The following is a 14,781-nucleotide window of genomic DNA, read 5'->3' on the forward strand; positions in this document are numbered from 1 at the left end:
TAGCCTGTTAAACACCGAAAATACTAATAGATCTCAAAACAAAAAAAAAAAACTAATACCGTGGAACAAAAGGTTCATGATTACCTTCTCATCCGAAATTTCTTTTGTTTCCTTTCCGTCCGGCATTCGGGGCCGGTCGGGGTTCTTGGCACCAATGTGAAGAATACAAGAGACACAATGAGCTGAAGGCAGGGACGGATATAGCGAATCACAGAATCACCAGAATCAGGGGTGAAGCACATATATACATTACCATTAATAATTATGCATTCACAAACGGGCCGTACAAGGATTAACGTCGTGACATAATGCGCCATTAATCTGCATTAAACCGCGTTCGTTTATATTCTACTTACATGTATGTATGGTATATGTTTGAGTACATAATATGCGAGATGAATTAGTAAGAGGGGAAGGAGAGGCATATCAGATATTTTCCATGGTATGGGCTTCTGGGATTCGTTGGAACCGCACGTCTCTGGGATAACGCTGTCTTTTTGTCGGATCGACCAATATCCACCCTCGCTCTTGGAACATTAGATGAATTAGATTTTTGAAGAAGGATCCCCTGTCGTATGGACTGTTCCTGTCACGGGTTATTTTGTGGAATATGGGGTTCTTAGACCCTATGCTTCTGAGGTACTCATGAGTAGTTTGCTGGGTTCCTGTTAGGAAAATATGATACAAGAAGAGTATTAGCGGATATTGTACTCCAAGCCCACAGTAACATATTAGTAAAATACTAACTGGAGCCTTGCTGGGATGTGTTACGTTTGAAAGTCTAATAGCGGAAAGAGCCACTTGCAAAAGGCATGCGATTATGCTTGAAATCAAGAATGCGATGAAAAATCTGTAATTTCTCTGGCCGATACAGTTCCCCAACCATATGCAATGATGGTCGTGAGTCAATACACAAACGTCACAGACAGGGCAATGTGATGATCTTGGAGGCCGCCATATCCTGCAAGTTTGGCAATACTTCATAGTTATTACGGCACTTTGATTCTCTGACGGTAGTATCACATGGTTGTAATACTCCCTCGGTATTTGATATGCGATAGCCATTCCAGGCATATGTACGTTTCTTGAAACTACACCCGGATCAGAACATGCAGCTCTGAAGAAACTAGATGCAGTCAACAAGTTGAAATAGTAGAAAACAATTATGAGGGTTCGAAGATGCAAACCATGGCTATGATACCAGAGGTGACGGCATTCGAAAATGGAAAATAAGGCTAATGGAACAATCAATGAACAAAATACAAAAACTGAATATAGTCTCGATTTTGTAACGGTTCTTAAAGTCCCACCAAAAAAGAACACATAATTGCTAGTCTCCGTCATATGTGTATATATTTTCTCACTCCCATCGTACGTATCCAACGTAATAACCCAGTGTAGGAATTTATTTGCTGAGTTGAGCAATTTATGCTGCCATGCTGTGTTCTCGTTTATGCATTTGTCACTCATCTGTTGATCGGTGTCCTTCATAATAAAATCCGACATTGTTATCTTATGAAAGAGTGGATTAACTGCTCTATAGCCACTTTAAGCTTCACTATAATAGCATTTCTAATCAAACCACTAGTCTTCACAACCAACTTCTTGGTTTACGGTCATAGGATTTCCTTTTGCTAAACCCTCTTTTAGTCCTTTTTTACAACTAGTTATCTTAATAAGTTACTGTAATAATGCATTAGATTTTTTTTTATTCGGGATTTTCGTTTTACATTTTGACATAAGGAACGAGGAGCGGCTGAGCCGAATCGGGTGCAGTAATAAACAAGGAACATATACTTTACCATATTATATAGTATATATACCATTAGAGCAAAGGTCTAATAGCGATTGAAGTACATAACTATAGACCGAAAATTATAGGCCAATCAATATCTTACCGTAGAAAGGTGACAGGCAAGAATTATAGGCCCGACATTTGGAATAGTAACTCAACAATATAGGAGTCCGATATTAGTCTATCTTGCGTTACCGCCTAGTAACCATCCTCCAGAATTATTTATGTCATCATCCCCATAGAGATCTAGCGTAAACTTGGGCTTAGTATATGGTGTACTTTTATTTTCCTTTGTATTGCTTGGTTCTTTGGATCCATGCTCTCTTTTCTGAAACTCTGATGAGGACTTGTCCAACGGATGCGTGTATATTTTATCTTGCGACACGGATCCTAGATCCTTTAATATTTGATTTCTACTGGATAGAAGAGTATTTGATGATTCCGCATCAGATACCCCGGTAACAGTCTCATCTTCTTGAGAAGCTGGCGGACCTGACATTAGCATATCCTCTTCATCAGCCTCCAAAGCGGGTATTTTTCTATTCGGATTGAAACTTAAAGCAAGTCCAAACTTATCTGAAATTGGGTCGTATTTTAAGAGGGTAGGTTTTCTTCTAACCTCTTCGAATGATTTATTAATCAAATCTTTCCCAAACAAGGAAGCCCCAGTATTGTCAGCTGAGGCCTGTCCTTGAGGCTCAACTTTGGGTGCCAACAGTTTGGAAAAAGTACCTGGTAACAAGCTTAAATTATTCAACGAAGAGCTCGAACTATTATTACTTGTCGAAGGCGAAGAAAGTCTTGAGTAAAAAACAGGTGGTATGAGACCTTGAGAAATATTACCTGACGAAGAAGAATTCCCAATCTTTTTCTTTTGCTGAGATGTCGGATTATTTGCACCATCTTCATTAAATTGGCCATCATGCACGTATATATTAGTGTATCTACCACTTTGAAGAGAATTCTCTGTGGGTGAACACATTTCATCTTCCATCTTTTCTAACGAAAGAGGTTCATTCCTTTTTGTGTTAGAAAAAGGTGCTTCCAAAGTTGAATCAATTAAACTAATTGATCTTACTCTTCCACCCCCTATGCGTGCGGCGTCTTGCAATTGGGCCTCATTATCAGATGTGTACGAGGAAAGTTTACTTGGAGCATAAAAGCTCAAACCATCATCATCTTCGTCATCATCCTCATCCTCGTCATCATCATAGTCATCATCATCGCCTTCATCAACTTCATCTTCATCATCAGTAGCTTTATCGCTTTCGGAGAAAATACCACCTGCCTCAGAACTTTGAAACTTTGTTGCCCTATTTGAACTTCTATTGATTGATAAAGACCTTACTCGGACCGATTTGTCTTTATTTGAGGTGAGGATAGTATTTTGAAAGCTCAAGATGGAAGAAGAGTTTCTAGTCAGTGGAGTCTCATCTTCACTGTCAGTGGGGGTCACATTATTAGGCGAAGCAAGTGAACGTTTATTCTTGAGCGACGTATTGTTTAGCGTTTCTAAGGATTCTTCTGAAAGATATGCAGTTAAAGGTTTATCTGATAGAATAGTGAGTAACGCTTTGACACCAGTATTATTTGTAACTACAATGATACAATCACAGTTCATAGGCGACACTTTATGCGTGAACTTATCATTCAAACGCCGATAATAATCTTTGAAAGGAGTAGTGCTTTCAGAGATCATATTATAATTATCTATTTGATCAAAATGAATAACACAGGAACGTAACATGTCTTTAGAAAGAAAAGTCGTGAACCATTTCAATGAAGTCGGCGTTACTTTGATCTTGTAGTTTATATGACATCTATCTCCCAAGGTTTCCTTTAACTGTTGCCAGACAGTCTCTATCAAAAATTTGACAGTCTCTACATATCTTAAGGAACCACTAGATGAGATTTCCAGATGAAAGTCAAAATCCCCTGCGAGTTGTTTTGAAAGGGTCCAAAGTTCATCATTTTCTCCCACAATGCTCTTTAAAATTTTCTCTCTCAGCCTATGCAACTTAAATTTCTTGTTTATTCGATATAGTCTATTATCCTTTAATTCATCATTGTAGTAGTCAATGGTTGGAATGTCGATGTAGAGATATACATTATAGTTGCCCATTATCGGCGTCAAACGGTCGCAATACGAAATAAGATATAACGAGTCTACATTTTGAACTCGCACTTTGGATGGCTCATGCACCCGATGATTCCATAGGTGTGATGATATATTAGTGGAGGAATCCATTTATAAGTGATATCTGCGTGCTTATATGCATAAAAAGGTTGTGATTTGTATATGTGCGTGCGTATGCCGATGAGGGTTTTCTAATCAACAGAATAAACCGTTAAGGACAGCTTGGATTATCACGAACTTAAAATATAGCCAATACCTTCTTATATAATGGCTAGTCTGGGTCAAAAATTTATCCCCGTTTATTACAATATGGATATTTTCAATCCCTGTTATATCAGGATGACGTCTCTTCCAATATGAAATATTATTTTAAAATATCAATCAATATTAATATTTTAAATTCACAGTATTTTAGTCGAGCTTACAAAATATAGTCTGCGTTAAGCCACTCTTCCTGCGAAAAAAAAAAAGAAAAAGTATTACCCTTCAATACTTATATCTGCTATGTCCCAGTAAAGATTTGTACTCCTACTTCACAAGGTTGTTTTGAGATAAGAAAACCACCCCTCAAGCAAAAGCCAAGGACCAGCCTTACCATTTTAAAATAGTTTCACTTTAATGATGACGAGCTTTTTTTTTATAAATAAACTTTTTAAACGATGCAATGAGTCACGTGCAACAATAGACTCTGTGATAATGAAGATCCTTACATATATCTATATACTACGTTATCGTAGGGTGTGTGTAAGGGGGCAAGCCCAAGATTAATATAAGCTATATACTGGGTCAAGGTTCAAACTACTCACTACTATGCAGTGATATGATACGTTGCAATTCATAGGTAAATCAACATGTTTTTGGCAGTTTCGGTTGTTAGATCATGATTCAGAATACCAGAGAAAAAAGGCAGTCAGTTAATCTATATAGTGAGTTTTTTATTTTAACAGTACACAAAACCCTAATAACCCAACCTAAAGAGTGAGCCGAAAGGACAAGTGATAAGACATGGGCCAATTTGATAGTGTTCTAGGTGAAGACCCTGCGATTCTCATCAATAAAGTAATTATAGAAAGCCAGGGTGCGAAAGAAACGTCTTATAGCCCTTATTCGAAATTTAGGGTCGGCTGCTGCATATTAACTGAAGATGGTACATACATTACGGGTAGCAACGTAGAGAATGCCACCTATGGTGCTACCGTATGTGCAGAAAGAACTGCTATAGTGAAAGCCGTTACTAGTGGTCACAAAAACGACTGGGTTTGCATAGCAATCAACAGTGATATTGGAAACTCTTGTACACCACCTTGCGGGATATGCAGACAGATGATAAGAGAATTTGCTAAACAAGATCTACCAATAATAATGACGAATGGAGACGCATCTATAAAGAAGGTGATGACCCTGCAACAACTGTTACCAGAAAGTTTTGGTCCAGATCATTTCAATAGTTAATTAAAACTATCTGCTTTCTTTCAGTCATTTGAGTTTTTCCTAGTGGAACTTAGCCGCATTAACTGCTCTAATAACCCTAGGATTACCGTTCTGGGACTCAAATTCAGTTAGCCAAAGTTAAAATTTAGAGTGTATAAAGGGAAGCGCGAGCTTCGTCTCTTCTGAGATTTTCGAGCACGTGAGAAAAAAGAAAAATAAAACTCAGTACCAAAATTTTCATTTTTTTCATATCATTCTTCTTGAAGCGTCATATTAACGTAATGTGTGCACTTACACAGTGTAATATATCAATTTAACCATCTGATGAGACGTTGAAATAGGTAAGAGAATAAAAAGGCGAATAAAGCTGTTAAGAAAGGTATTAGACATGTCTACAGTCCGCTGTGCTAGCCTTCAATGTGGGAAAATCACGGATTCCTCTCTTAAGTGTCCTATTTGCTTGAAGCAAGGCATCGAGTCAGTGTTTTGTAACGAATCTTGCTACAAGGACGGTTACAAGCAGCATAAGGCAATCCATTATGCAAAAGAGGGTGACTCTTCGGCGTATGACCCATTTCCTAAATTTAAGTATGCTGGTGACTTGAGGGCACAGTATCCCCTTTCACCTAAGAGGGTAGTTCCGGAAGATATTGTAAGACCGGATTGGGCCGAAAATGGTTTACCAATTACGGAACAAAAGAATTACAGAACTAGCAAGATCTCTGTTTACAATAAGGAACAGATCAAAAGAATTAGAAAAGCTTGTACCTTAGGAAGAGAGGTATTAGATGCAGGTGCAGCGCATATTAAACCGGGCATCACTACCGATGAACTTGACGAAATCATACATAACGAAATCATCAAGAGAGGAGCTTATCCATCGCCTCTAAACTACTATAATTTCCCCAAGTCTGTGTGTACTTCAGTCAATGAGGTTATTTGCCATGGTGTCCCAGATAAGTACGTTCTTAAGGAAGGTGACATTGTCAACTTGGACGTGTCACTATACTATCAGGGCATGCATGCAGATCTTAACGAGACATATTACGTAGGCGAAAATATCCGTAAAGAAGTGGTGAATACCGTGGAGACAGCTCGTGAATGTTTGAAACTGGCCATCAAGCTGTGCAAACCAGGTACAACTTTCCAATCTCTAGGTGACGCTATCGAAAAGCATGCCACCAATAACAAATGTTCCGTAGTGAAAACTTACTGTGGTCATGGTGTCGGCGAGTACTTCCATTGTCCTCCAGACATTCCTCATTATGCGAACAACAGAACCCCAGGTGTTATGAAGCCAGGTATGGTGTTTACCATCGAACCCATGATCAACGAGGGTGTATTCCAAGATGTCACATGGCCAGATGATTGGACTTCATCTACTAAAGATGGTAAGGTTAGTGCACAATTCGAACATACCCTTCTTGTCACGGAGAATGGTGTGGACATTTTGACTGCCAGATACAAAAAGTCTCCAGGTGGTCCAAGAAATAGAATAAAATAAAACAATGAAGAATAAATGACAAATTAATGATAAACTAAACAGAAAACCCATCTAATAAAAATATAACTAGAGTAGTTTATCATATAAATAGCATAGTCCTTCCAAAAACCTCATTATACTCACCTATTAACAGCAGTTGTATTCTATAACAGAGGGCTTATAAGGTCGATCGGTTTTTAATAGTAGATTATGATACTAATAAAAGAGAATCTGTCTGAATTATACAAAAAATCATTCAAATAATTGATGCAGATGAAATCAAAAATGAGCAAGTCATAGATCTTGCGTTTACTTAGGTAGTGAACGAAGTACTAGAATAAGGCGTCCCTCTTATTACTTCACTATTGTGTCCGGGTAATAGATAAAATCATTTCGCCACTTCAAAGGAAAAAATAATTTCAGTTGGCGATTCACTGAAATCAATACAATACTTGGAAGGTTAATGGAAGATATTAGAAGATAATAAAATTAACAGAAACCTTCTTCTTCGGAATCTCTATCAGCAAAAACCAGCTTTCACCGCAGATATCTCACAGAATTAGTAAAAGAAAGACGGGTAGAAAAATGTCTGTGCAATTGTTGAACCCAAAGGCTGAATCTTTAAGAAGAGATGCCGCTTTGAAGGTAAATGTTACTTCTGCAGAAGGTCTTCAATCCGTCCTTGAGACTAATTTAGGCCCTAAGGGTACTTTAAAGATGTTAGTAGATGGTGCTGGAAACATTAAGTTGACCAAGGATGGTAAAGTTCTATTAACTGAAATGCAAATCCAATCGCCAACTGCTGTTATGATTGCTCGTGCTGCAACAGCACAGGATGAAATCACTGGTGATGGTACTACCACCGTTGTGTGTCTAGTTGGTGAATTAATGAAGCAGGCATATAGATTCATTCAAGAAGGTGTTCACCCAAGAACAATTACTGATGGTTTTGAAATTGCAAGAAAGGAAACATTGAGCTTTTTGGATAGTTTTAAGATTGACACTGATGACAAAACAGAACTTGACAGAGAATTCCTACTACAAGTAGCAAGAAGCTCTCTATGCACTAAAGTGAATGCAGAATTAACAGAAGTGCTTTCGCCAATTGTTACTGATGCCGTCTTAGCAGTTCAAGACCCAAACAATAAAAACTTGGACCTACATATGATTGAAATAATGCAGATGCAACACCTTTCACCAAAGGATACCACGTTTGTAAAAGGTCTAATCTTAGACCATGGTGGAAGACACCCTGATATGCCAACCAGAGTTCCAAATGCTTATGTGTTAATCTTGAATGTTTCTTTAGAATACGAAAAGACCGAGGTAAACTCAGGCTTCTTTTATAGCTCTGCTGAACAAAGAGATAAATTGGCTGCAAGTGAAAGAAAATTTGTTGACGAAAAGCTAAAGAAGATCGTTGACTTGAAAAACGAAGTTTGTGGTCTTGATTCAGATAAAGGTTTTGTTATTATTAATCAAAAAGGTATCGACCCAATGTCTTTGGATGTTCTTGCAAAGCACAACATCTTGGCTCTCAGAAGAGCAAAGAGACGTAATATGGAAAGACTACAATTGGTTACTGGTGGTGAAGCACAAAACTCTGTGGACGATTTGTCCCCTAAGATTTTGGGTTACTCTGGTTTAGTTTATCAAGAAACTATCGGAGAAGAAAAGTTTACATACGTTACTGAAAACAGAGATCCAAAGTCTTGCACTATTTTGATCAAAGGATCTACACACCATGCATTAATGCAAACTAAAGATGCTGTTAGAGATGGTCTTAGAGCTGTTGCAAACGTTATCAAGGATAATGCAGTTGTTCCTGGTGCTGGTGCATTCTTCATTTCAGCTTCTCAACATTTAAAAAAGGCTAATTTGAACAAATTAGGTGCTAAAGGAAAAACTAAGACTGGTGTCCAAGCATTTTCTGAAGCATTACTATCAATTCCGAAGACTTTAATCAAGAACTCGGGTTATGATGCTCTTGATGTTCTTGCTCTATGTCAAGATGAACTAGAGGAAGATCCATCTAGGGTAGTCGGTGTTGACCTAAATATCGGTGATTCTTGTGATCCAACTATAGAAGGTATTTGGGACTCTTACCGTGTTATCAGAAATGCTGTGACTGGTGCTACTGGTATTGCTTCCAATTTGCTGCTATGTGACGAATTACTAAGAGCAGGAAGATCTACTTTGAAGGAAGGGCCTCCACAATAAATAAATAATTTATTGAAATAAACGAGTTTAACTTTGTATACTATATACCCAACAATTACAAATTATCATTTCAGGTACTCATCTTTCTCATACCTAAAGTTTTAACTACGTCTGTTCTATTTCAATTTTCACTTTTAGATACGTATGAAATGCCTTCTATTTTATATTACAGAAAAGAATGAAAACATTCAAGATGTAACCTTTTTTATATATCACTACTTGCAATTAAAAACACCTACAAGATACGTAATTGAAGTCGAAAGCACGACATATAATACAATAGTTTTGCGAAAATACACGACAGAATCGAGTGAAATATGTCAAACACTGAGTACTCTTTGCGGGATAGGCAAATAATGTCTATCCAGAGAATGCTTTCGTTTAATTCAGATAAAGGAACTGAAATGGTTGCGGATAACTTGGATGAACAAGAAATTACTTGGAAAGTACTTATTATGGATGCTAGAAGTACAGCAATTGTTTCTTCTGTTATGCGAGTGAATGATTTATTGAAGTCAAACGTTACTGTACATAGTGTTATAACTCAACAAAGGTCACCACTTCCAGATGTACCAGCTGTTTATTTTGTTGAACCTACAGAGGTGAATATTGATTTGATTGTTCAAGATTTGAAGGAGGATAAATACTCAGAATTTTACATCAATTTCACTACAACATTAAAAAGGGACTTATTAGAGTCATTTGCAAGCAAAGCTTCTGCTACTGGTAAGTCTGATCGCATAAAGCAGGTATACGATCAATATTTGGACTTCGTAGTCACTGAACCGGAGATGTTCTCTTTGGAAATTCCTGATAGTTATAAGATTGTTAATAGCCCACAAAGCTCTGAAGATGCTATTACAGAATTGTGTGATTCTATCGCTAGTGGTATATTCAATGCTATAGTTACTATCGGAACTATTCCAATTATCAGAGCACAAAGGGGAGGGGCGGCTGAGATGGTTGCTCAGAAACTAGAAGCTAAATTACGTGATTATGTAAATGGAACGAGATCAAGTTCCAATACAACAACTTCTTTCGAACGTCTTGTTTTGGTTTTAGTTGATAGAAATATTGATATTGCGTCAATGTTTGCTCACTCCTGGATATATCAATGTTTGGTTTTTGACATATTCAAATTATCACGAAACACAATTACAATGACAACTACCAACGAGCAAAATGAAGATGTAACAAAAAAAATGGATATAGACCCTCATGACTTCTTCTGGACTGCAAACTCCCATTTACCATTTCCAGATGCCGTAGAGAACGTCGAAACAGAACTCTCCAATTATAAAAGAGAAGCTGAAGAGATTACCAAGAAAACAGGTGTTAGTAATTTAACAGATCTTGATCCTTCTGGGCAAAATGACACTCTACAGATTCAAGAAGCCGTAAAAAAGCTACCAGAATTGACTGCTAAAAAGGCCACAATTGACACTCACATGACTGTATTGGCCGGGTTGCTTAAACAACTTGAAAGCAAAGGTTTGGACTCTTTCTTCGAGTTAGAACAGTCTCCAGACTCATCAAAGACAAGACAAGAATTTCTAACTGCTCTTAAGGACGGTAGAACGAATAATATTGAGGACAAGGTCCGTACCTACATTATAATGTATCTCACAGCTCAAGAGACATTGCCAAGTGACTTTGTGCAACAAGTCGAGAAATACTTTGAAAGCGTTGAGTATGACACTACCGCTTTGAAATATATCTACGACCTTAGACACATGTTTAAACTCTCCTCTATGGCACTACAAAACAAGTCATTAGAAACAAATACATCTGCTAATAAAAACTCTCAGGATGGCAATGCATCACAGTTACTTTCTGGTTTGTCAAATAGACTATATGGGTTAACTGAAGGTAAAATTCAAGGTGTTGGATCACTTCTTTCTGGGATAAAGAAACTTCTCCCTGAGAAGAAAACTATCCCTATAACAAATATTGTCGAAGCTATTATGGATCCCTTGAATAGTTCCAAGAAGAATTTGAACATCACAAACGAGTATCTATATTTTGATCCTAGAATAACCAGAGGATCCCACGAAAAGCTACCAAAAAGCCAAACATACAACAAGTCCCTCGTTTTTATAATAGGTGGAGGAAACTACTTCGAATACCAAAATCTTCAAGAATGGGTTCACCAACACGAGAATAACAATAAAAAGGTCATATACGGCAGTACCGATATAGTAACTCCAAATGATTTCTTGAAAGAGATTTCAGGATTGAAAAAGTGATTTACGATTTTTAACTTACACACTTGATGAGTCTACTTTGAAGTATATAACAATTTATCGAACAATTACTTCGATAGGATATAATTAATTACCCTCTTTAAGTACAAGGAAGTTACAAATATTTTTCCGATTCTTCTAGGATTTTGGTCGATCTTTTCGCGTCTAAGAACAATAATTTAGCTTCTTCAACATCCGTAACCTTGATTTCGGAACGGTTCGCAAGTTTCGCGATAATTCCGGATGGAGACAAGAGTTGTAAAACATAACGTAATGAAGTTTCTGTTCCCAAAGTAGCTAAAAATTCCAACGCTTCATCTTCGACCTGTAGACTTTCAACAGTAGCTCTTTTTGATATGATGCTTTTTATTTCTTCTCTGTTATATGGTAAAGTACGCACAATCAAAAGTCTATCAATTAAGTCCGGTGGAACACCATGAGGAGAAATGACATCTTCGGTACCACGTACAGTGATCATACCTCTATTCGAAGCTAACACTACCACTGGAGCAATATCTGATTCTAGAGCTCTGTTCAAGTAAGTAAATATTTCGATATCAAGCATATTAACTTCGTCAATGAAAAGGACACCAGGGACGAGTTCTGCGACGCCTTGATCAATATACTTTGCGACAACTTTATTGACTTCATGTCTGAGTTTCTCTGTGATTTCAGTTTTCTTCGGCTTCATAAGTTGACCCATCATGGAAATGACATCTTGACCACCCTGTGGTCTTGCATTAGCGACATCAAGGTCGTGTAAGGTCACATCCTGTACTATCTCTTTCTTTTTATGAACCTCACCTTTTGGCAATGGAACGTATTCTTCAGCTTCTAGATCGAATTCAGTAGCAAAGGCGTCCGATCTACCAACTCTTTTAACAGCGCCAGTGTTAGATTCAATGTAAATAACGTCACCAACAGAAACTTTTTCTCTTTGAATGCTTTCGTATATCGTTGGATCTAGTCTCAAAGTTTTTGTACCTTTAGCTGACTTTAACCCAATGATAACGTGTGATATGGTCTTACCGTAGCCACCCAATGGGTTCTCTGCTTCTTCTGGGGTTAGTTCTGTCACCTCACCTTCATAAACTTCTTTAGTTTCCTTGATTCTTAGACCAATAGCTCTTCTAAAATTCTCCATTAAGGCTTCAGTTTTTTTGACTTCCACGGAATACAATTCAGAACCAACTAACGGACAAAATGGGACTTTAGGTCCCAATTCTTGGGATATAGCCAATGCCAAAGCAGTCTTACCTGTAGATGGCCCACCAGCCAAAAGAATTGCTTTTCCGGACATTTTCTTGGCCTTGATCAAGTCCACAATAACACCACAAGCTTCACGAGCTTCTGCTTGTCCAACAAAACCTCCCTCTACGTGCTTAGCAGCACCAGACTCATCCAAGCCTAGTCCCTTGATATGGGTATGTGCTGCTGTACGATTATAAGCTGCTGTTGACTGTTCTTGCGCTTCGTTGATTTGAACCATTCTTATCTATTTATTGCCAAAGAATATCTTCACTGAGATCTGACCACAACTCCAATTGAAATGTGTTCGAATGGCAGTGTTAAGTTGACAGCGTTACTCCAACGTGAGGATTTATTTAGAGTAAAAGATAGAAACTGCAACAACCTCTTCTTACCTACTTTTGATTGCAGAATGGCCACACTTCATTATTTTTCCGGAATTTCTTGAGCCAAAATCACTATATACGTAGAACATCACGTGATTGTAATATCCTAAGGCTATATAAATAAAAATATGTATATCCACTCAGTATGCCAGGGTGCTTAGGTGGTTCTGAATATAAGGTTTACACACTTAGTTGCTGCTGGATCACCTATTGAAGTGTTCGACACTAAATAATACCATCTTTTACAGCAAAATGGTAGGTAGCCCTTCTTTAATTCGGTGCTTTTCTTGGTTTAGCTACTTTCTTTTCAAGAGACCCCAATAACTTTTCCTAATTAGGAATGAATATTCAGAATATGGGATTATTCTGCATGGTACAATAATAGTACTTACTTAACACAAGGGCATACCGATAAATGATAGAATTCTTCACGTTATTGTTAGCAAATAGCTGGAGGAATTGAGTTAAAATCACTGACAAGTGGGCTGCAGATAAACTGAATCTGTAACTATTGGATCAAAGTACCTACCGAGAAATTACATAGATCGAAAGCAATGGAGTCTCCCATTAGAAAGGATTACAATCCTCTTCTGACACCACCACCTTCTTCGGTGAAAAACCATGATGTAAGTACAGATGTACTAAAAGAACCGTCTGTGAAACCAAAGAGGTTGATAAATGAGCTACAGAAGGTGAAAAAGGTGTCATGTTGTGCCAAAACTAAAACAAGATGCAGAAGATCAAAAGTGAAATATAGACCTGAATTAGATAGTCTATTCCCTTTAGACGCTTACCTCGAAGGATCAGCAAAGAACATGTACAAGGATGCGGAATATCTAATATCTGTTCTAACGAACTCCAAGAAGATTATCGTGGTACAAGGTGCAGGAGTGTCGGTGGCAGCTGGAATCCCCGATTTTAGATCATCAGATGGATTGTTTACTACTTTGAAATCTACTTCACCGCAAATTAAGTCAGGGAAAGATCTTTTTGATTTCAATAATGTCTATTCTTCAAACTCAATGTCAATATCGTTTAATAACTTGATGAGCCAATTATATCACTTATCGTCGAACTGTAAACCTACTTCGTACCACAAATTTATTAACAATTTGGTGGAAAATAAGCAAGTCAAGCGGATATATACTCAGAATATTGACGGTCTAGAAACAAAATTTCCATCAACTGCTATGACTTCAAAAAATGAGAATGACTCGATTATCGTTCAATTACACGGCTCCATAAAGCACATGTCCTGCTTGAAATGTAAAAAGGTGTATGATATGGATCCATCTATGTTCAAAATATCCGAGGAAGCCGAAACTGGAGAAATTGTGCCACAATGTCCTGAATGTAAAGAATTCGAATCTGCTAGATCTATTTGTGGCAAACGGCTACAGGGGATCGGAAAACTCAAACCAAATGTTATTTTATATAACGAATATCATCCAGAAGGTGATATAATCAGTGATATTATGAACAAAGATTTAAAGAGTAATCCTGATACACTATTGATTGTGGGAACTTCCCTCCAGATACCAGGTGTCAGGCAAATGGTAAAACAATTTGCTGCAAAAGTCAGATCAAAAAAAGGTAGTGTAATATGGATCAATTGTGAAAAGCCTTCGCCAAATATCAAAAAATTAATAAAGGGTTGCGATCTAATAGTATTGGGTGACTGCCAAAATATACCTTTATTAATTGAAAAAGGTTTACATTAATATAAAGAACAATTCTGGTCCTCTCTAAGATGAGCGAAGTTATTAAAACTACATAAAACGATTAGCATAAATATGGTCAATAGATATATTTGTTAAAATACCATTTCCATATTGAGC

At 37.4% G+C, this 14,781-nt stretch overlaps 8 protein-coding genes across 8 annotated transcripts; 5 read left to right on the plus strand and 3 right to left on the minus strand.

Moving 5' to 3' along the window:
* Nucleotides 1–426: 426 nt before the first annotated feature.
* On the minus strand, nucleotides 427–1,506 carry ERF2 (palmitoyltransferase ERF2; the record flags this gene model as incomplete). The annotated part of the gene is made up of 1 exon (XM_022820561.1): nucleotides 427–1,506. The coding sequence occupies one exon, from the start codon at nucleotides 1,504–1,506 to the stop codon at nucleotides 427–429; it is 1,080 nt and encodes a 359-aa protein (XP_022677013.1).
* A 470-nt stretch (nucleotides 1,507–1,976) lies between these two features.
* On the minus strand, nucleotides 1,977–4,043 carry SND1 (Snd1p; the record flags this gene model as incomplete). Its single annotated transcript, XM_022820563.1, has 1 exon — nucleotides 1,977–4,043. One exon carries the CDS (start codon nucleotides 4,041–4,043, stop codon nucleotides 1,977–1,979), a length of 2,067 nt encoding a protein of 688 aa, XP_022677014.1.
* Nucleotides 4,044–4,937: 894 nt separating this feature from the next.
* On the plus strand, nucleotides 4,938–5,384 carry CDD1 (cytidine deaminase; the record flags this gene model as incomplete). The annotated part of the gene is made up of 1 exon (XM_022820564.1): nucleotides 4,938–5,384. The coding sequence occupies one exon, from the start codon at nucleotides 4,938–4,940 to the stop codon at nucleotides 5,382–5,384; it is 447 nt and encodes a 148-aa protein (XP_022677015.1).
* Nucleotides 5,385–5,751: 367 nt separating this feature from the next.
* Nucleotides 5,752–6,867, plus strand: MAP1 (methionine aminopeptidase MAP1; the record flags this gene model as incomplete). Its single annotated transcript, XM_022820565.1, has 1 exon — nucleotides 5,752–6,867. The coding sequence occupies one exon, from the start codon at nucleotides 5,752–5,754 to the stop codon at nucleotides 6,865–6,867; it is 1,116 nt and encodes a 371-aa protein (XP_022677016.1).
* Nucleotides 6,868–7,431: 564 nt separating this feature from the next.
* Nucleotides 7,432–9,066, plus strand: CCT6 (chaperonin-containing T-complex subunit CCT6; the record flags this gene model as incomplete). The annotated part of the gene is made up of 1 exon (XM_022820566.1): nucleotides 7,432–9,066. One exon carries the CDS (start codon nucleotides 7,432–7,434, stop codon nucleotides 9,064–9,066), a length of 1,635 nt encoding a protein of 544 aa, XP_022677017.1.
* Nucleotides 9,067–9,383: 317 nt separating this feature from the next.
* On the plus strand, nucleotides 9,384–11,312 carry SLY1 (syntaxin-binding protein; the record flags this gene model as incomplete). Its single annotated transcript, XM_022820567.1, has 1 exon — nucleotides 9,384–11,312. The coding sequence occupies one exon, from the start codon at nucleotides 9,384–9,386 to the stop codon at nucleotides 11,310–11,312; it is 1,929 nt and encodes a 642-aa protein (XP_022677018.1).
* Nucleotides 11,313–11,424: 112 nt separating this feature from the next.
* On the minus strand, nucleotides 11,425–12,798 carry RVB1 (RuvB family ATP-dependent DNA helicase pontin; the record flags this gene model as incomplete). The annotated part of the gene is made up of 1 exon (XM_022820568.1): nucleotides 11,425–12,798. One exon carries the CDS (start codon nucleotides 12,796–12,798, stop codon nucleotides 11,425–11,427), a length of 1,374 nt encoding a protein of 457 aa, XP_022677019.1.
* A 699-nt stretch (nucleotides 12,799–13,497) lies between these two features.
* Nucleotides 13,498–14,664, plus strand: HST4 (NAD-dependent histone deacetylase HST4; the record flags this gene model as incomplete). Its single annotated transcript, XM_022820569.1, has 1 exon — nucleotides 13,498–14,664. The coding sequence occupies one exon, from the start codon at nucleotides 13,498–13,500 to the stop codon at nucleotides 14,662–14,664; it is 1,167 nt and encodes a 388-aa protein (XP_022677020.1).
* Between the last annotated feature and the right edge of the window lie 117 nt (nucleotides 14,665–14,781).

This window comes from Kluyveromyces marxianus, chromosome 5 (genome assembly GCF_001417885.1).
Source record: "Kluyveromyces marxianus DMKU3-1042 DNA, complete genome, chromosome 5".
Lineage (NCBI taxonomy): Eukaryota > Fungi > Ascomycota > Saccharomycetes > Saccharomycetales > Saccharomycetaceae > Kluyveromyces > Kluyveromyces marxianus.